Source organism: Vombatus ursinus, unplaced genomic scaffold, assembly GCF_900497805.2.
Source record: "Vombatus ursinus unplaced genomic scaffold, bare-nosed wombat genome assembly UNPS02014779.1, whole genome shotgun sequence".
NCBI lineage: Eukaryota > Metazoa > Chordata > Mammalia > Diprotodontia > Vombatidae > Vombatus > Vombatus ursinus.
This window is the reverse complement of record NW_020954557.1, coordinates 36500736-36523498: the sequence shown is the minus strand read 5'-3', so window position 1 is coordinate 36523498 and position 22763 is coordinate 36500736. Positions and strand designations below refer to the sequence as shown.

Here is a 22763-nt window from a genome sequence, read left to right as displayed (position 1 = left end):
ATTTCAGAGATCATCTAGTACCACCTACTCATTTTAAAGATAAGAAACAGGCCCAAAAGAATGAACTTCTTTGTCCGAGGTCACAGTACATAACAGAGTCAAGATTTGGAGCCAGATTCTCTGACTCCAGATTTATAACTCATTTGCATTATACCACATGTGAGCTATTATTATTCTTATTAGCAGTGACTGAGTTAGCATTAAGTATTAGGTTGGGAAGCATAAAACTGAGCCCTGAAGGAAGAGCTCTTGGGACAGATGCATTTGATCGATTAATTGGTAAACATTTATTAGGCACCTACTATGTGCCAGGCACTGTAGTACTCTCTGGGCATACAAAAAGAAACAAAAGACAGTCCCTTCTCTCTAGGAGCTCACAATCTAATGAGGGAGTCAACATGCAAACAAATATATACACAACAAGTTACAGACAAGGTAAACAGGAAAGAAGTAACAGAGGGAAGACCTTGGAATTAAGAGAGGCTGGGGAAGGCTTTCCATAGAAGATAGGATTTTAGCTGAGACTTTAAAGGAAACCAGGGAGGTCAGCAGTCAGAGCTTAGGTAGGAAAGTTTTCCAGACAGGGAAAGGAGAAGGAAATGGAGAGATCTGAGCAAACTCAGTTAAGTTAAAATAAAGGGCACTGGGCAACCAAATTACTGGGCATTGGGTATCTGGAAGAAGGACAGTTCTAAGTGAGAAGGATTCCAGGTAAGAAAGAATATAAGACTCCACTCCAATCACTTTTCCCCTACCACTCCAAGATCAATTCCCCTCTCACCTAAGGCTAATTTAGAATAGCCACAGCATTCCATTTTCAAACAAGGTAAAAAGAAGGTCACTTTTCAGTTCCCTGATCTTCAAGCATGTGCTAAGAAAGAGAGAGACCAAGGAATCAGGAAAACCAAAAGCTGACACACAGCTGGCCCAGGTGATTTGGACAGAAGGGGAAGGAAGGGATTTGCAATGTCAGCAGCTGTATTTTCCCTGTTTTGGTTTATAAATTTGTGGATACAATGCAAATGCTGAGCTTTTGGAAAAGACCAATGTTCTCAGCTCTGAGGCTCTACCTCACACCCACCAGATTGGCAAAGATAACAGAAGAGGAAAATGACAAATGTGTGCAGGTCTTCAGGAAAAACAGGCACAATTAATGCATTGTTGGTGGAGGTGTGAATTGGTCCAGCCATCTTGAAAGGCAATTTGGAACTGTGCCCCAAAGTCATTTAACTCTGCATATCCTCTGACCCAGCAATACCACTGCTCAGCCTATAACCCCAAAGATATTAAATAAAGATGAAAAGGAACTATATGTAAAAAAATATTTATAGTAGCTCTTCTCCTAGTAGTCAAAAATGAGAAACTATGAAGGTGCCCACCTATTAAGGATGTAATGGAATTTTGCTGCATCATAAGAAATGAAGAAATGAGAAGACCTTTATGAACTAATGCAGAGTAAAGTGAACAGAATTAGAAGAAAAACTTACATAATGAAAACATTATAAAGAAAAAGCACTCTGAAGCATTTCAGAACTCTGATCAGTGTCAATGGTAAATCAAAAATCTAGAGGCCTGAAAAGAGATACTAAATCTTTGTTAAAAATAAATTTAAAATAAATAAATTGAAGGAAAAAATACCAATTCTTCTTTTTGTAGTAGCAAAGATCTGAAAAAGAAGTGGGTGCATATTGATTGGCTGACCAAATGGGGGTATATCAACATAATGGAATATTATCGTACAATAGAAAGGAAGTCTGACTCTGAGTGAATGGAAAAAAAAAAACAAAACAGTGGTGCTCCCAGAGAACAGATAATGAAATATATCTCATTCATTATTACAGAGAAGTAGGGGACTACCAGGATAGAATGTTGTATGCATTGTCATAGTTTTTGTTAAACTTTTTTTCTTTTTTATAAGAGAGGGTTCAATTTTAAAGTAAGGGAAGAGGGACAGAAATGTTTGATATAAAAAAGGAATCAATAAAACTTATTTTAGAAATCTTTTATTGATTTTTTTTGGTTTTAGATCACTTTAATTTCTGAAAATATTCTTCCCACCCCTCCTCCTCCTAAAAAAAAAGGCATCCTTTGTAACAGAGAAGAAAATGGAACAGGAAATAAAGGACAGTTAAGTAAAAGCAACCCACACAACAACAGTGTCTGATATATGCAATATTCCATACATATCCCCTGTCTCTGCAAAGAAGTGGAGGAAGTATCTTTGCTCAACCCCTCTTCATGGCCAATGTGATCAATGAAAAACCCCAAGACATAGAGTTTCTGGGTAATTAATCAATTTATTAATTACATTAGCTGGCAATCAATAAATTGATGGTCAGTGGTTTCTCACTGCCCATTGGAGATCCTGAAAGCCTTAAACCCCTTATGAAAGGGAAGACCCCTGACAAGTGAAAATCAGCCCTGATTGGTGAACATTCGATGAGGAGGTGAGGTAAAAGTCATCAGCTCCTGCTGCTGAGAACTTGGTTTGATCATGAGACTCAATTGCCTCCAGCAATCTGGACAGAGGGATCCATCTCCATCCAAACCACTCTGATTGGTTTTCTCCTTCATGAGCTGGGTCACTCTAAACCCAAATGGAGGGGTACAAGGATGGGGACTCTTTTCCCTGTCTCTTCCTCTTACTTTACTGTAAGAACTCGCCCAAGCTGGATTCTGTTTACACTCTAAACAGAAAGGTAGGGTCCCTCCCAACATTGAAGAGCATGTTCCTTGAGGGCTAAGAATAATCTCATTAATCAGTCATATCCTTCAGAGACTGACTTTCACAAGAACTGGGACTTAATGAGGAAATTGAGGAGAAAAGCCTGGATCTGAATTTAATAACTGGTTATTCATATAATAGTATATAATAATAATTTCTTTCACCAGGTTTGGTCATTATAATTTCATAATGTTCAGAGTTTTTTGCTGTTGTTCCTTCCAAATAAAACTTTTAAAATGTATTAATAATTTTTAAGAGGAATAAAGAAAATACAGAAATATAAAGAAGTTCAAAAAATAAAGAAGTAAAGAAAATACTTTATCAGGCTCTAGGACCAAGTCTGGACTCTAGAAAAGTACATCCTGACTGAGGATAAGATGGGAAAGTTCACCCAGAAGTCCCAGGGACAAAAACATTTAGCTTGGCTGCTCAAATGCCTGATATTTATATTCTTTTGAAAAAAGCAATCTCCATCTCTTATTCTACAGAATTCAAGAAAGGGAAACGAACAGATATTTATTTAGAGCCTACTTACTGTGTGTCAACCACCATGCTAAGCACTTCATAGATATTATCTCATCCAATCCTCACAGTAACTCTGAAAGGTAGATGCTAATATTATTATCATTCCTCATTTTACAGATGAAGAAACTGAGGCATATAGAGGTTAAGGGACTTGTTCATGATCACACAGCTAGTAAGTTTCTGAGACTGAATTTGAGTTCAGGTCTTCCTTACTCCAGACCTAGAAGAACACCACCTAGTCGTTTATAAAAGGTGAATTTTAAACAACAACAACAAAAAATGCTATCTGCTTAATGTTACCAATGAAATACCATAGAATTGAAGGCAAGAAAGTTCCTTAGAAGGTAGTTCACCTCTGTAACTTTTTTTTTCTCTTTCTTGATCTGATACAGTTCTCTAGGTCAGTGATCTTCAAAGTGGGACCCTCCAAGGGAGCCTGATGCAAAAAAATTGGTTGTGCACAACCAATCACAGGATAGGAGTATAGGTTGAATCTCACCTTCCCCCAGATAACCAATTATGAGTCTTCTCTCCAACCAAACTACCCTTACTCTTATTCTCTCACCCCTCCCCACTCTTCAGCCTTCCCTTTCCTGTACAAGGAATCAGTCTCCTCACTTCTGAGTCAGGCCTGGACCTCTCTGAGGATTTATAACTTAACTACCAGGATACCACAAAAGTAGCTGCACGTGTACCCCTGGGAAAATTCTATACCCGACCACACCCATCCCCTACTCCCCAGCTTACCTCCTGGCTATGACAGACATGCCTCAGAGGGCAAGCTCAGCACTGTGGATTTACTGACTTGTCCTGTGGGGTGGGACAGAGTGAATGGTTCAGGATTACTGAGCTCAGGTAGGCTAAGAGAGATTGAAGATCTTATGAAATTATTCTGTCCAAACGTACCTCTCTTCAAAACTTCCTTATTACCTTTGAGGACACCTCCATCCTTCCAGTCACCCAGGTGTGCAATGATACTATCTTTACCTCCATATCTTTTGCCTTCCTTGGATCAAATGAGGTAAATTTTAAGTGCTTAGCAAGGTGCCTGGCCCATAGCAGATGCTTAATAAATGCCTATTTCCTTTTCCCTCCCGCCTTTGTGTCTCTAGAGCATAGTATAGTGCCTGGCACATAGTAGGACTTAAGTATTTATTGCCTAACTGGGTGCAATTTTTAGGCTGCCCATCTTTTATTTCTCATCCTCACTATTCCTCCTGTATTTTCTATTCATACATTTCCTGAATGACTTTTTTTCTTATACTAGCTCTTGGTCAAAAGTCATCACTAGTCATAAATATGCTGCTGCCTCCTTACACCAACTGTGTGTCTCAACATTGCCCTTTGAGTCACCCATGAATATTTTGTTCTCAGAACTGCAGTGAATCCTTAATCATTCAGAAGACAGCTGACATACCTTAGGATTATTCGAGATTCTCATTCTCTCTACTCTTGCCGCCTGCCTTTTGGCTATTCCATTACTCTGTAACACCTCTCTCACAAGGTGGACTGGGGAAATAAAAGCTTAGACCCATTAATTTTGCTACTTATTATTAGCCTTCCCTCAAGAACCTGACTTCCTGCCAAAATAGTCACTCTGTTCTCCGTCATTGCACTCCAGGACCATAAATGAAAGGCCTGGAGCTCTGTAACACAGTCCTATAGAAGCCAAGCAGCGTCTGAGCTAGTCTTCACAGACATGCTTCCTCGACTGTATCTGAATTACCATGGCATCCTTGGACTCGACATTCAGGCTAATTGACTGCATACCGTGGGGAAAGTGCCTAACAAAGGATAAAACTCCAAATGATCCACACAGCTGCAGCTATGCTCTTTTCCACCCACCACTGACTTGGATTAGTTCTTCTCTCCATTGTTAAATTCTATTCAAAAGCAACATGTTTATAGTAAGTCATCCATCCAATGGCAATAGGAATTCTCCTTTCTCCTTAAATACTCTAAGGAAATGGTGCTAAATACTCTAAGGAAATGCTGCACCTGTTGACATACTTTCCATCTACTTCCTGTATGTACTTGTATGTACTCATTTTTCATACTTCCTCAACTAGAATGTAAGCTCCTTGAGGGCAGGGACTGTTCTTGCCCCCCTTTTTGAATCCCTGGCTGGCACTTAGCCCAAGGACTGGCATATAGTAAGCCCTTAACAAAAGCTTGTTGTTGGCCTGATTGATTGGCGGGATACAATTACTCACCGAATAGTTCCCTTGTTCTCTTGACTTTGGCAGCCAACAGAGCCACCTACCATACATGTAACACAATTTGTTTGGCCACTCTTCAGGCAATGGAAATCTACTTTCTTTCCAGCTTTCTACTATTACAAAAAGGGCTGCTATGAATATTTTGGTGTGGTGTGTATGAAACAAACCTTCCTTCCGTCTTTGACATCCATAGGGCATATACTCTGGGTGAAAGGGTATGGACATTTTCTCAGTATCTATTTTCAAACACCTGGAAGAGAAGTTGAAACTGACCACTACTTTCCACTCCCATGAGATTCTCTAAGAGACAGGGAATTTGCAGAAGACTGTATAAAAAAACAGAGTGAATAAAAGGGTCTCTTTCACTGTCACCTGTCATGGTAGCCACTGTCTAAAGCCAGTCAGTAGAACTATCAGCTTCTGTTTAATCGAGCATTAACCACAGATTTGCAGAACCCCTTTATTTGTGATGGCTGCCTAGAGAACAAGGAGACTTTCTAGGTTGCATACCAGGGACAATCTAAATCAGAGGTCCAAGGTAGGGAAAATTACATGTTTACTTTCACTAACCTTTGGTTGCCTTTGAAATCCTATTTATTTATTCTGAGAAGAAGTCTATAGGCTTCACCAGACTGCTAAGGTAGTTTATTACATACAATGAGGTTAAGAACTCTTAATCTAAATAAAGGAAATGCCCTAATTAGACTTTTTCTAGGGTTATTAATCTAGGGCCCACAATCTCTTTTTTAAAAATATTTTGATAACTATTTCAATATAATTGGTTTCCTTTATTACCTTATGCGTTTTATTTTATGCATTTAAAAAGGTTGTCCTGAGAAGGAGTCAGTAGGCTTCACTAGATTTCCAGAGGGATCCAAGATAGAAAATCCAAAAGATGAAGAACACTTATAATCTATAAGATAGGGACAGTGATAAGAGACAGGAAAGGTACCCTACAGGCTGCCATTTGCAGAATCATCTCTAAGTCACTGCTGCTAGAAAGAAGAGCTTATTCTCATTCAATGAAAGTTCTTTTTGCTCCCAAATTGTGGTTTTCACTAGCCTGGTACTCCCGTAATTCACACTTGGTACCTTCATGCAATACATACACATCCCCCTTTTTTTGTTCTGTCATTTCAGTCACGTCCAACTCTTCATGACCCCATTTGGGGTTTGCTTGGCAAAGATACTGGAGTGGTTTTCCATTTCCTTCTCCAGCTCATTTTATAGATGAGGAAACTGAAGGAAAAGGGTCAAGTGATTTGCCCAGGGTCACACAGCTAGTAAGTATCTGAGGCCAGATTTGAACTCTGGAAGATGAATCTTTCTGACTCTAGGCCCGTCACTCTATCCACTGTGTCACCTAGTTGCCTGTCCCCCTTTTTGCTCCAGTGTTTTACCCTAAAAAGTGCTACTGGAGTAATCAGTGAGAAATAAGGTGACACTTTTCCCAACCAGAGCCTTAAATTACAGATTATTATTAAACAGATCCCGACAGATAGCAAGTCAAATCACGTCCCATGGAGCATGATATTAACCTATGGGTCAAAACTTTCAATGTAACAAAACTAACAGATGAGTATTAGTCCATTTCCCCTCACAACATTGCAAAAGGTTTCAATCATATTAGAAATAAACACACCCAAAGAGATCCTTTAATATACACAAAGATGAAATTTAAAACCTGTAGCTTTGCACTATTCATATTCAGTCCTATGTAAAGGACCTCAGATTAGCTGCACCAAAAATGTCTCTCTTTAAAATTGGCAACTTTTATCGGGGCACTTAAAATCAAAGAATCTTAGGTCACTTAGCTTTGCTATTAACATATTCAAGCTATTTATAGTACATTCCAAGCTAAATCAATATCAAAGGGACTAAAATAAACCTTTATTGTGCCAGAGACCTGGTGAGAACCAAAGAACCACAATATAAATGTCGGTAATTCCAGACAAGTAACTGGAGTTCATTCTGCAAAGCATCTTGGGGGCACCCAAGCACAATGATGGGGCTTTACTGGCTAATAGTGCTCCTCTGCTCTTACCTTCATGATTTCTTTGGGTAACAGCAATGCATGTCACTTACCACCTGTGTGATTTTGGACAAATTACTTTACCTCTTTTGGCCTTTATCCTTATTTGTAAAAGGAAAGAACACTACTGAATGGGTCTAAAGTCCCTCCCTTCTCCAGATCTTTGCTCCTATGGACATTGTAATATTCAAGAGAATAATATTGTCCTGCAACTATAGAACACCTCAAAGTTAGTGGATTGTAAACGATTTGATGGTAGGCACTATTTCCAATTTTGTGAGTGTCTTTGTAACCCCATGGCCTAGTATAGCACTTTGAATATAATGAGCTTTTAATAAATGTTTGCTGAAATCCAATAACTTGATGGTACTTTAGTTCCAGTTTTTATTGTTCAAAATAGTGTCATGTGATTTCAAAGGACTTATGATGAAAAATGCTATCCATCTCCAGAGAAGGAATTGATGGAGTCTGAATGCAGATCAAAGCATATTTTTTCTTATTTTCTTTATAAATAAAAATAAAGAAAATAAGGAAAGGTATTTTGGTGTGTGTTTTCCTTCACAACATGACTAATATGGAAATATGTTTTGCATGATTGAGCATGTATAACCTATATCCAATTGCTTTCTTTCTCAATGAGGAGGGAGGGCAAGGAGGGAGAATCTGGAACACAAATGTTAAAAATTGTTCTTACATACAATTGAGGAAAAAATAAGATATTAAATAAATAATCAAAAAATAGTGTCATTTTTTTAAACATCAATAATAAGAGTCTGTCCAGGTGGAATCCATATTCCCAAAGGAATAAGCATTTATGAAGCACTTGCTCTGTGTCGGGGCACAATGCTAGATGCTAAGTACTGTACAGATGATATCTGTATCAGCTCTTCCTCAAGTTCCTCAGCTATTTCCTGTTGGCTGAGAGCATGCTTTGCTTGGTTTAAATCTTCTTATTATTTCCCCCTAATTTCTTCTTTTCCATCATGAGTAATTTGAGTATAGAGGCACCGTAATGAGGTGGATGGGGAGCTGGCCTTGGAGACAGGAGAAAGGCCTCGATTCAAGTCCTGTCTGTGACATAGATTGACTCCAGGCAAATTGCTTCACCTTCTCAGTGTTCTAGGCAACTCTCTAGAGCTATAACTTATGAAGAAGGCGATAATGACCTGCATGGTGAGAGGGCCTTTCCTCAGCAGTGAGCTCTCCATACCGATGAAGTCAAAGGTCTAAAATAAATTCTGTTTTCAGGGTTTTTTTCCTCTTAGTTTATATTTTTATTTGAATTTGAGGGTTTTTTTATTTTTTATTTTTTGTTTTTTTTTTAGTGAGGCAATTGGGGTAAAGTGTCCAGAGTCACACAGCTAGTGAGTTGTGTGAGTGTTATGTGTCTGAGGCCGGATTTGAACTCACGTCCTCCTGACTCCAGGGCTGGTACTCTATCCACTGCAAGATTTTTTTTAAAGCTTCAAAATGGTTTGCTTGCCAAATTCAACATTGAGATCCCTCTGAGAGAATTACTGTCAACATAATAACTATACCTTTGCTTTTCCTTTTGAATAGTATGACACACATTTATCCTCACACTATTCCTGTGAGGGGCCATTTTTATTATCACCATTTTTCAAATGGAAAGCCTGAAACAAGCAGTATTTAAATGCCCCATTGAAATCAGAGGCAAACTTACCATTAGACATTCTACTCTTCCAATTCCAACCTAGGGTATTTTTTTATGTAATTAGGCCAAATTGAAATTATTTAGTGATCAGGCCTCCAACCTCTCCCCACCTTCTATCTCCCCCTCCCAAATCAGCAGCAGCATATGATCAACAAGATCATATCGAGACATACATCCTCAATACCTCCTGCTATCTATCTATCTGATTGGAGAAGTGGCGGGTAGACAGTGGAAAGTTTCTTCTAGATCCTCCACTTAAAGAGGGCACCCAGGGCAGCTATCACATCATTTTCCACTGGCCTGACTCCCCTGGACTTTGGCATGCTTTGGGACACCTTCTCCACTCCTTTTCAATTTCTTTTTATGTATTGTCTTCACCCATTAGATTGTAAGCTCCTCAAGAGCAGGGACTGTCTTTTACCTTTCTTTGTACCCCTAGCACTTAGCTCAGTGCTAAGCACATAGTAGTCACTTAACAAATGTTTATTTTGTTAATAATAACAAATAACAATAACAAATATTTATTGAATGATTGGCACCATTACCAAAGAAATCTTCCTAAAATACCCATAACTCAGATAACATTTCCAATTTAAATAATATTAGTGGTTCCCTGTTGCTACTGAATAAAGAGAAACCCCTTAGCCTGGTGTTTAGGAACCTCTTCAATCTGGTTCCAGTTGCCTTTACAACATTATGACACATTTCTTGCCTTTATGTACCCTGTACTCCAGGCAAACTACCTTTGCCTTTCTTATTATCCACCCCTAAGCTTCACCCACCCCAATACCTGTGCTCCCCATCCCTGTGCCTGGAAGAGACTCCTCCTCTCCCCTGTTGATGGTCACCTAATGAAATCCTTTCCTCCTCTTTAGGCCCAACTCAGATGCCTCATCTCCCATGATGCTTTCCTGGATTTTCCTCTCTCCTCCCTTCATCCCACAACTGAAAGTGGTCCCTTCCTACTTTGTTTTCTCAAAGCATTCTATTAAGACTTTGTACTTACTACATTCCATTTTCTATTATACTTATTTATATGAATCTTATATTCCTTATTATACCGAAGAATAAATGAATGGTAAGTTTCTGGAGAGCAGAGACTATATTTTCTATCACATTTCTATCATTCACACCTAGCACAGGGGCTGGTATGTAATAGCTGCTTAATGAATGTTTATTAACTTGAATGGGCAATAAGTGGGAGTGCTGGGACTATTAAATATTATTTCATTATTAAAAATAGCTTTCACTTACTCTAAACTAGATTATTTCCTCTCTGTACACATACAACTCTTCACTGTGTCCACACCTTTTCTCTCACAATTCCTGAATGTCCTCTTCCCTCCCTCCCTCCCTCTCTCCCTCTCTCTCTCTGGAATATAGATGGGTTTTAATCTAAATTTTAATCCATTTAAATCTAGTTGTGGGTGCACTTAGGGATATTATGGGTTCCACGTGGCCCATCTAAACCTTAGCAGTGTGACTTATGACCTCAGCATTCGACTGCCCTCTTCTTCTCCCTCTTTCCCTCCACCCACCACCATTTCTCTCTCTGTCTCTCTCTCCCCCATCTCCATTTTTCTGAAGTCTACCATCTTTCAAGACCCAGCTCAAATGCCATCTCCTACATGAAACGCTGCCTAATTCTCTCAGTCAGATATGACCCAATCCTCATGTGGCAGCTAATTTATACACTTATTTTACATCTTGTATTATATTTATTTATATATACTATATTTTAGTTCCTCCCTGTCCACTAGATTTTTAAGTTCTTTGAGGGTGACATCATGTATTTTCTTTGTGTCTCCTGTAGAACCTAGTATAGGGCTCAGCTCATAGAAGACACTTAATAAATATGTTCAATGGAATTTCTTTTTACTGCTAATTATAGCCAATGTGGCAACATAACATGGGAAATAGCTACCTTTGAAGAACCGAAAATGAATATCACACAAAAGATAATAGAGAGGCTCATGATGATTCTAAGAAGGTTGTAGGATGATAAAGAATGATAAACTCCTAAGAAGGGCAAAAGGATGATAGACATTAGAGATGGTAGGCTCATGTGAGAGCTGTTGGGTTTGTTTGTTTTGAGGATGGGGGAGACTTAGAAGTGCTTTTGGGCTTAAGGGAAGGAGCTAGTAGACAGGCAGAGACTGAATATAATATGAATCCGTGATGACATCTTTGACTTTTGCCCTTCTCTATTAAACTCCCTGAAAAATACAGCTATATTCCATGCCTCCATTTCCATTCTTCTCACTAAATTCTAAACCAGGGACATCAAATTCAAATGGCAACAGGGTCTGTACATAAGAATCCCTGGGGCAGTTAGTTGACTTAGAAAATCATATATGAGGGGCAGCAAGGTAGCGAGGTACATAGAACTCCGGCCTTGCAGTCAGGAGGACCTGAGTTCAAATCCAGCCTCAGACACATGACACTTACTAGCTGTGTGACCCTGCGCAAGTCATTTAACCCCAATTGCCTCACCAAAAAGCAAAAAAAATAAATAAATCACATATTAACATTATCAATGTTTTTATTGTATTTTTTATTTATTTTGTTAAATATTTCCCAATTCCATGTTATTCTGATTTGGCTGCACTGGGGGAATCATGAGCTTCGACATTCAGCTGTTCTCTCCAGGTACTAGTGATCATTTACATACCAAATCAAATGACCTTTTATCATTTTCCTTTGATAAGTCTTCATCTATGGCATTCCCATTAACCATGCATGTCCCCCAAGGCTCTGTTCTCATCCCCCTTCTCTTCTCCCTCTATATTATCTCACTTGGTAATATCATCATCTCATATGGGTATAACTATCTTCTCTATACAGATGACTCTCAGATCTATATATTTAGCCCTAGTCTCTCCTGAACTATGCCTATTTGACATCTTGAACTGGATGCCACATAGGCATCTCAAGCTCAATGTGTCCAAAACTGAACTCACTATCTTTCTCCCCAAAGTCTTCCCTCTTCCAAACTTCTCTATTACTATTGAGGATACCACCATTTCCAGTCAGTTACACTTGCCACCTCATCATCCTGAACTACTCATTCTTATTTACCCCACATATTTAACTAGCCTATTGCGAAATCTTGACGAAATCGTATCTTTCATATTTGTCCCCTTATCCCCATTCCCACAGCCAACACCTTAGTTCAAGCTCTTATCACCTCTCTTTCTTTAGTGCTATTGTAATACCCATCTAATCGTTTGCCTTCCCACACCCACCTCCAGTCTCTACCCACTCCAATACACCCTTTCTCCACTCAGTTGCCAAAATGACTTTCCTAAAGCACAAATCTGACAGGGTCATCCCTCTACTCAATACCAGTCCTCCCTTCTACCTCCAGGTTAAAATATAAAGTCTTCTCTTGGGCATTTAAACTCTTCACAACCTGGCTCCCTTCTACCTTTCTTGGATTCTTATACTTTCCTCTCTTCTGCACATTCTATAATCCATCCACTCTGGCCCATTTGCTGTTCCTTACACAATACACAATGACCTCTTAAATACAAATTCTGGATGTCTTTTCTTAATCCTTATCCTTGAGCTCTCTATAGGCTTTGACACTGTCAAGGAGGCAGGTGGAGGAGCAGTAGATAGAGAGCCCTAGGCCTGGAATCAGGAAGGCCTGAGTTTAAATCTCACCTCAGACAATTACTGGCAGTGTGAACCCTGAGCCAGTTACTTAACCTCTATTGTCCTCAGTTTCCTCAACTGTAAAATAAGGATAATAATAGCTACCTTTTAGGGTTGTTGTAAGGATAAAATGAGATAATATGTGTTCCTGAAATATAGTTACATATTATATAACATAACATTTTATATATTCAGTCATTTCAGTCCTATCTGACTCTTCATGACCCCATTTGGGATTTCCTTGGCAGAGCCATGGAAGTGGTTTGCCATTTCCTTCTCCAGCTCATTTTACAGTTGAGGAAACTGAGGCAAACAGAGTTAAGGGATTTCTCCAGGGTCACACAGCTAGTAAGCATCTGGGGCCAGAGTTGAACTCAGGAACATGAGTCTTCTTGACTCTAAACCCAAAACTACTGTGCCACCTAGTTGTCATATAGTAGGTGCTTAATAAAGGCTTGTTTCCTTCTTTTAATAACTCTCTCCTCCTTGATACTATCTTCCCTTTAGGTTTTCTTGACCCTGCTTTCTCCTGGTTCTGACTCTACCTGTTTAATGAGTGCTCCTTCTCAGTCTCCTTTGATAATCTGTCATCCAGTACCAGCCCAATAACTGTGGACACTGAGGCCCTCTCCTGGGCCCTCTTTCCTTAGATGTCCATAACCTTGTTTCCATCAGTGTAATGGCCTAACCAAATAAAAAAAAAATTGCCAACCCCCTTATTTTCCCTGCAGTCCTGCCCTTGCCAGGGGGATCATGATCATAGAATTCTATAGTTTGAAGAGAATTTATAGATCATTTAAGCTAGGGATCCCTGATATTTTTTATGTTGAGGAGATAGAGCGCTTCTTTCCTGTAACATACCAGTTGATAGAAGTGGAAAGAGGATGGGGAAAGAGATTGGGAACTAGGAGAAAGTGCTAATGGAAAGTTCTGAAACCAAGGGAGATGGGGAGGGAAGGATGCTGGTAGAAAGACCTGCTGATGAGGCTTTTAGCCTGTTTTTACGTCTAGTGACTTCTGACATTTCAACTTTGGTACTCCATTGCTATGATCCAGAAATGTCTTTATGCTACAAGATGAATGAGAGACTTACTTACAACATCACTAACATGAAAATATGTTTAACAGGAAAGTAAATATATAGCTTATATCAGATTGTATGCCGTCTTGGGAAGGGTAGTGGGGAGGGAGGGGTAGAAACATTTTAAACTGAAAAGCATATGGAAGTTATTGTTGATAAATTAAAATAAATTAAGAAAAAAAAAGAATGAATGAGAGAAGCCTCAGGCTATGCCCACATTTCAAAGGCTTGTGGTCACAGACACAGGCTTGGGCCTAAGGACAGGAACACATGAACACTATCAATTAAGTTCAGGCCCTGATCTATCTAAACCAATCAATGCCCTTGTTATAAGTGAGGGGACCAGCACCACTGAGTACTCCTCCATTAAGTGAGTAATATAGCTGGGATCTGATAGCCAGTCCAATGCCCTTTCTATATCACAATGGCATTTGAAATGACACAAACCCAGTACATACCTCCTAGTGCAATGTTATGATTTGAAAGGAAATAAGTCTTAAGTCTTTTTTTGTGGACCAGGGACATTGAAATCAGAATGGTTAAGGGACATTTCTGGATCTAAATTTTCAGGGGCATGCTGGAGACAGCTTATTCTGGGGAGTGCTTGCAGTAACTGTGAGCATTTTCACCTTGGAAAATACTACACATCAGGGCTTGCTTTATTATTATTATTATTATGATCACTATTATTTTGGTGATTGTCTAGACATAAGAAAGTGATGGAGATTAAACTTAAAAGTATCATGTGAGTAAAATGTTGGGGTTTTTTCCCCCAGAGAGCTGATTATTAAACATTTACAAGCACATTCCTAGTTAAAAAGCAGTGACTTGAACTGGGGTGGGTGGAGAGGAGAGAGGTGCTAGCTGAGGCATCCTTTCCTAAATTAATCCCACCGGTGGGATTATGCCAGATACAGATATTCACGAATCATCTTCATTTTTGAATGTGGAAAGCTCGGTATTCCTTCCAACTATTATTGCACCTAGAACTTCTTAGACCAAAATCTACAAGAAACAAATTTGATGGAAAAATAAAGTATATTATAGCCATCAAGTCTCTTAAACTCACATTCAAGCTTCTCTGTTTTTAAGGAAGACTTTCATTTATTGAATATTACCATCACTTTTAGAATATTCAAACCATCTTCATCTGTTATTTTAAATCCTTATCAAAATAACTACAACAAAATTAAAAACATACTAGAAAAGCAGGCTAGACTTTATTATACACTTTATTAATTTTCCACTTGCATCTAATGCTAGAAAAATCATCAGGTATTTTCTATAAAACATCAGAATAAATAAAAACCCTGAAATCTCCTGGCAAAGCAGATACTATTTCCCAGGATAGATTTAGGTCTGTCGTAGTTTTTAGGTTGCAGTTGCTGTAACCTGAGAGTAATGCATGAGACAGAAAAAGAAATGATAGAATATTTTTACTGATGCTACCAGAAAATAATTACCTATTTCTCCACAGTGAAAGTGTTATATAGCTCCATATTTTCTATCACATTATTTCTATAAAGGTTGAAAATATTTTACTTGTTTTCTGAATCCTGGAGTTTACTAGCAAGTCAATCTTAGCATTTCTTGGCCTCCTTTTTGGAGGCCACATTAAAATGATCTCTGACACCATGACTTAGAAATAGAATGGGAGAACATGGTAAAGGAGTTAATGGAGGAACTATATGTTTAAATCCCGCCTCTCCCTGCTCTTCTTTGATTGTCTGCCACCATCCCGGCTCTTACCTTGAGTTTGGCCAGGAGGAGTTCATGATCCTCAAGTAGTTTCTTGGTCTCATCTTGGCTGCTGCCAATTTCCAGAAGGTTGGGACAGGATTCAGCCAGCTGGAGTTGTACCCATTTTCCACTCTTTAAGTGAAAACAAAACCAAAGTTACTTTTAGGTCCTACCTGTTTCTTCCTCCTCACCTCACATTCTTTTCTTTCTTTCTTTTTTTTTTTAATTGACATTTAGAAGGTTGATTTTGGCTTTGGAATCTTAGATTGGAAGTGGAAGGAATCTTAAAAGTCATCTTGTTCTGACTCTTTATTTTACAGATTGGGAGAATGAAGCCAAGAGTTATAGCTCACTTAAGGACGCTCCACAAGCTAGTAATGAGCTGGCCTAGTAAAGAGGCCTGGAGTTAGAGAGACTTAGGTTTGAATGCTGCCTTAATCACTAGGAGACCATGGGTAAATCATTTAACCTTTCTGAACTCCAGTTTTCTCTTCTGTAAATTGGAGACAATCCTACCTGTAATGCCTACTTCCCAGGGTGGTTGGGAAGCTCAAATGAGATAATACAGATAGCATTTTGCAAATTTTTCAGCCCAGCCTACATGAAAATAGATGATTACTTCCATTATACGACTCACCTCCCTATTTGAGTAACCAATATACCAAAAAAAAAAAAAACAAAACCAAATCTAACTTACAAACAGATAAATGAGAGAAGATAGCCATTACTTGCTAAAAAGCAAAAGATTAAGATTTCATCACAACTAAGTCTTGAAAGTACACACCTTGCCTAGTTCAATTAAGATGGGATCATAGAGTCAGAGTTGGAAGAAATCTTGGAAATCATCTTGTCCCATCCCCTCATTTTACAAAAGAGGGACACAGGATTCATTTGACTAAAATTTAACTTTTACACAACTTTTGCTGATCACATCTATTGCTAAAAGTGAAGAACGCCTGTGTGCCAATTGACTTACAGGAGGCCAACACAAACGCTGGAAACTTAAAATTCAAACAACTGTCTCCATAATCCCAAATAAGGACTTTGACTGCTTTCCTCAACCCCAGTGGTGTCCATGTTGAGTAATTTGAGTTTTCATAAGCATTATTGCGATCGTCTTTAATTATTCCCTTGATTCATAACTATGTGACTGGGCAATGCATAATAAGGGAAGTGAGGGAAAAAGCATTTATTAAAAGCTTACTATGTGCCAGGCACTGTGCTAAGCACTTTGCATATATTCATATGATCCTCACAACAACCCTGGGATATTATCCCCATTTTACAGTTGGGGAAACTGAGATAACCAGAGATTAAGTGCCCTGCCTAGGATCACACATCTAGAAAGTGTATGAGGTCAGATTTAAACTCAAGTCTTCCTGATTCCAGGCCCCTAATGTGATGGAGAGGGGATACTAAAGCAAAAGATACAGTCCCTCCCCTCAAGAAGTTTACCATCTATTTGAGCAATCATGCCTTTCAATCGTGAATAAACTGGAGAACAACAAAAAAGCAAAGCAACTTTTGAACAAGTTAATGATAACAAGGTGGCACTCACTGCATATGGACTAGATATATGGAAGGACAGAAGGTAGTTTGTCTAAGGGATTGTATAAACAACACGTCTTTTCTCTCCATGAATGTTGTTATTGTTTAATCTTTTTTAGTCATGTCTGACTCTTCATGATCCCATTTGGGGTTTTCTTGGCAAAGGTACTGGAGTGGTTTGCTATTTCCTTTTTTAGTTCATTTTGTAGTTGAGGAAACTGAAACCAACATGGTAAAGTGACTTGTTCAGGGTCACATAGCTAGTTAGTGACCTAGGCAAAATTTGAACTCAGAAGGATGTGTCTTCCTGACTCCAGACCTGGCACTCTATGCACTGCATCATCTAACTCCCATCTTCATGAGTACCCTTAAGAAATTTTCCTCAGAACAGATTCCTCTGAGCAAGACTTTATATTTTTCTCTGCCTACTGCACCTCTCACCTTCGGTAATTTGCTATCACTCATGCTCAAACTCAAAGCAAAAGCTCAGAAAACACCAGCCACCCTGTTCTAGACTGCCTCCACTTCCCTGCCATTAACCTAAGGCTCCTTCCCAGAGACTGCTGATCATTTCTTTGCTGTGCATGCAGTTTGCATTTTGCTATATTTTGTATTCCCACTTTTTATCTTGATTCTCTTCCCAGAGTTTAAGCATCGTGAGGGTTGCCTGCTTCTACTTTTATCCCAAGCAAGTGAGCAGAAGGCACTTAATAAACGTGATAGAAAGAAATTTCTCATGAATATAATCTCAGGTTCATCTTCCTTCCTTTACTTTTCACATTTAACTTGTCACAGTGCAACTTCTTGTCCACAGAATCTTTAAATTTATTCTGATCCTTATTCGTCTCCAGACCAAAACTGCTCTGTCCAGAGAGTGTTTTGCCTGCCTGTGGAAATGTCGACATCTACAAAATGGGGATTTATGTAGTACAATACACCATGTTGGCTTCCCCTTAATCATTAAATAATTGTATAGTCCTTTCATACATAATTGTATAGTCCTTTCATACATCCCAGCCATTGGCCAAGCTAAGCTGTCTTTGAAATAGAGGGGATAGAGCACTTGGATAAACAGGACAAAAACAGAGACATATGGGAAAATATTGTTCTATGTAATTGAGGTCATGTTCCATTATCTTTACCTTTAGCCTTGACTGCTGAATTAAGACTGACAATGAAGCAAAGAAGGGATTGAAACAACAGATTTTTTTCTTTTACTCTAAAGGGAAACACCATTTCCCCAATTTTTGTTGGGAAGTATTCAATAAGTGTGTGCTAAGCCAACAGAATGAAGAATCCATCACAACTGCCACATAAATGTTGCCCAGCTGCTCTGTGCCTCAAGTCTTTTCCCTGACCTTCCCTCTCCCTCCCCCGCCCCAGCCATTCTGTTTCCTTGAAGGAATCACTTTTTAAAGAATCAACTACTGAGAAAACAAAGCAGCAAACCAGAGGCAGGTGGACATGGATAAGTGAATTTCTAAAGAAAAATAAGAGGGGAAAGAAATGTGAGGATTTTTCCTGGAATATAATTAATATAATAATTATAGATAATTACATTTGATATATTATAAAATAATATGTAATTAATATATTACATAGTAATATAATAACATAAGTAATAGTTTTGATATAATAACATAGCAGAAATATTTCTTTTCTGGAATATAGTTAGCACACTGGAAATAGTTAAGAAGCATGTGCACTTTTTTACACAGGGCTTCCTGAATTTGGATTTTCTCTTTTCAAAAATATTCAAAGCAGTAGCAAGAGATCTGTTTGATGTGAAGGTGGTGGTAAGGTTAATTTGATTCAATTTAATTCCATAAATATTTATGGCAAGAAAAACCTAGACACAGTTCTAGAAAAAAATTTATTTTCATAGTTTGGAATGTAATTTGAAAGTTTCCACTCTTTTAAAGAAATCAGCCTGTAGGTTCTTAAAACATATTCCTTGATTGGTGCTGTATTCTCTGAGGATGCTATGTATTTAGGGACCAAGGTAGCTGGAGAAAAAGTAATGGTTAAAAATATTTTTTTTCCTTTTGCCTACCTCCCTATCTGGCAGTGAATCTATAGGATGCCCAAAGCATCATCAAGTCACATGCACATATTAAAATCTTGCTACTTTGCATCAGGCTTCTTTCTCATCTTATCTTATTGCCTTGAGACAGAATCTCTGGTAAGAGAGATAGAACAAGGTCCTGTGTATTCAGAGACCAAGTGTACAGTAACAACAAGGGGAAATGCACCCGGGTAGAAATACTTTTCAGTCTTTTTATGTTGAATCATTTTTCTCTATGTCTAGTTACAATTTCTCTTCTATGAGTCTGGATATTACTGTAATATAAACAGCAACAAAGTTCTGTGAAATAGAATGTATTGTCCAGCATCAAAAGACCAGGAGGAAAGCTAGTCAATCAAACCTATTACGGTACAAAATGACATTTGTCTGGGGAACGCTGGCTTGTTTTCAGCTTTTCCTTCCATTAAACAGTAAAGTCTTTAGGTTGTGAACTATTTAAAGCCACACACCAGGCTTTGAAATCCTTGCAAGGCATTTTCAAAGGGAATGAGTCACTTCATTTTGATGGAAGATGTCTTGTTCAGCCTAAAGCTACATTATCAAGTATTAGAAGGGTTTGCTGGAGATTAAGCCAACAAGGTTAAAGCCCTAGCCATCATTATGGAACAATGAGTTAGTAGCATCCCTGATGATGTCTTATCTTTTTTTTCTTCTCCAATATTGTGACTAGAATTGGAAACTCCCTTTACCTTGTCAGATTGAGTGTTGTACACAGGTGGGTACAGTCAGGGTGTGGGACTCTCACAAAAGCTGTGCCCTATTCCCCCTCTTACTCAAAGAACTTTATTCTTCAAATTTTAAGCTTCCTCCCCACCCCCTACAACCAGAACCCCACAAAGTTGTAAGCATGATCACAGGTCCCCTTCCTTCTGTCCGGACAACTGGCTTCCTTCCCTCTTTTTTCACCTTTGGAAATCTAACAAATTCTGGGGTAGAGGTGTTATTTTTTTTTTTCTGACTGAAAATCCATTCCTTTCTTTCCTTCTTTCTCTTGCTTTATGATGTAAAGAAAGAATGTGTTGTTAAATTGTCTTGAATTTGTTAGCTTACTCTTAATTACCTAAGAAAGCAGGAAGATGCCTTCACCACATTATTTTTTTTCTCCATACTGTAAACTGCCACCCGATGTGGAATGTTGAGTGGGTATCTATCACCCAGCAGTCAGGCAAGCCCAAAACCAAGGAATGAAGACAAGAGTACTGAGAGTGAGAGAACTGTCAGCTTACCTTCAAGATAGCTATGACAATCCTGGAGTCCCCAGCCTGCACAGCGACAGAACTGACTGTTGTTGTAGAAGGCAGTGCCCCAGAACTCTCTTGGCTGGACATGGTACTTTCGAACCACAGTTTATTCTTTAAGGCAGCCTCTGTACAGATGTGTGTCTCCTAGTCATTTCAGAAGGCAGCAAACAGGGTTACTTGGATTCATTCAGGGAAAGATCTCAGCTAACACTGATTAGTCTGCCAAAAGGAAAGAACAGGAGGTTAAAAATAGACAACCCCATTGAGTTTATCATTCTTGAGAGAGAAACGGAGCATCGACACACCCCTAGTTTGGTAGCATTAAGCTGCCTGGGTTGGGTTTTTTTTTTTTCTGTCATTATCTGAAGTGTAGAGGATGGCCCTGAGCTCTGTGAACATCATCTGACACTCGATAAGCAAACGGAAAAAAGCTATATGCAAATGGCTAAAAAATAAAAATCCAGTTTTGTCCATTGTAAACTGTATGGACTGATAATTGTGGGCTTTAAAACCAGCAAGCTACTGTACTGAATACTGATCTTCAAGAAATGTTTGCTGTGGCCTCCATGCATGCATACAAAGATTTGCTTAAAAAAAAAAGTTACAGTACTTGTTTTTTTCCACTGAATTGCTTACTGCACAGAGCTGTCAGTAATATATTTTTAGATCAATCACCCCTCCCCAAACCCGTGGTCCTTCCTCTTCCAACCTCAAACACCCAAATCATATCCAATGGCCAGATTTGTTCAGAATCACAATTTTTTTAGAGGAATCTTATAGGGGGAATTGTTTTTAAAGCCCAGATCCATAGATACCTTTCATATTTAGCATTTCTTTCAAAATATTGTTTCCACAGATCATTTCTCTATTATATCTCCTAACTTTTATTGTCCAAAATGCCTTTTTTCTGTAAGCTTTTTGATTACTACAAGAAAATGTATGAGGTTTTTTTGGAGGGTGGGGATCCCACTAAAATTCAGCACTACACTTCAGGGTGAGTTTTTTTCCCCCTGCACTACTGTGCAGAGAAATAATAGATAGCTAGAAATCAGCACAAGATCAGTAAATTAATCCTATTGCTAGAAACTCGGAGTGAGCTACAAGTTGCTTGTGGTATTAAGCAGCAGCTGCTGTATTCCCCCAACAGAACAGCTGAGGGTGACACTAACGTTTAGGTCACAGGTTACTAAGAAGATGAAAAAGAGAGACACAGAGAAAAAAAAAAAGAGAGGAGAGACACAGACACGAGACAGAGAGAAAGAAAGGAGAGAGAGTGGGGAGGAGACAGGGAGAGAGAGAGAGACAGAGAGAGAGACGGAGAGACGGGGGAAGGAGAGAGGGAGAGGGAGGGAAGGAGGGAGGGAGAGAGAGAGAGAAAGAGAGAGAGAGAGAGACAGAGAGACAGAGAGAGAGAGAGACAGAGAGAGAGAGACAGAGAGACAGAGAGACAGAGAGACAGAGAGACAGAGACAGAGACAGAGACAGAGAGAGAGAGTCAGAAGCTGCCAACATCATCAAGGAACTGGAGGAAGAAGAAGACTCTACAGCTGTAAATAGACAGGCTTAAGTGGGATCCATCTGATTCTTTGTGTCAAAACACCTCAGCTCACTGTAAAAAGCATTTTTAATTTTGCTGCTGTAGATCAGCATGTTTAAATCAGCACAACTATCTTATTCTGCTATGGCCACAGTCATGTACTTGAGTAAAAAGAAAAAGGAAAAAAAAGTGTATACACAAGCACACACCTTTCTATTCAGCAATTCTGGTTTCTCTAAAGGGCATGGCACAGCTGTTCAGCAATCATCCGGCCATGACTGGCGTCTCTCTCCCACAACCCAGTGTGTTGCCTCTAAAGTAGATGAAAACTTCTGGAACCCAGTCATCAGGCTCCAGGAAGTTTACATGACGTCATGAGCAGAGGGAGGGGGGAGGTGACCATGGCTGAGAACAGGCTCCAAACCTGCCAAATTGATAAACAGGTTGACTAGGCAGGGCGCCAAGATGTGGGAAAAGATTATAAACGCAAATATTTCATGCCAGGAAAAGAGTGCTTGCAAGAGGGTCAGCTTGACCAGAAGGTTAGAAGTATGGCTCCTTCAGCTAAACTTATGGAACAAACACTTTGGCCTTTCGAGAGAATGGAGAGCAAACAATCTTGAGCTCATCGGGCTTAGGAAACGAGTCTGTCAAAGAATACTCACATCAAAAGCCACAAAATCCCAGAGTAGTAATA

The 22763-nt window shown here is 39.0% G+C and overlaps 1 protein-coding gene across 2 annotated transcripts in view; it reads right to left on the bottom strand.

Annotated features, from left to right (window-relative positions):
- CCDC141 (coiled-coil domain containing 141) overlaps positions 1–22360 on the bottom strand; it is a 276321-nt gene extending 253961 nt beyond the window's left edge. For both annotated transcript variants that reach the window (XM_027865848.1, XM_027865847.1), the window contains exons 1-3: positions 22276–22360; positions 20515–20748; positions 15664–15786 (exon numbers count right to left, since the gene is read on the bottom strand). In XM_027865848.1, the coding sequence (XP_027721649.1) occupies positions 15664–15786; positions 20515–20616 (225 nt within the window). In that variant the 5' untranslated portion in view covers positions 20617–20748; positions 22276–22360. The remainder of the gene's footprint in view (positions 1–15663; positions 15787–20514; positions 20749–22275) is intronic.
- Positions 22361–22763: the final 403 nt, after the last annotated feature.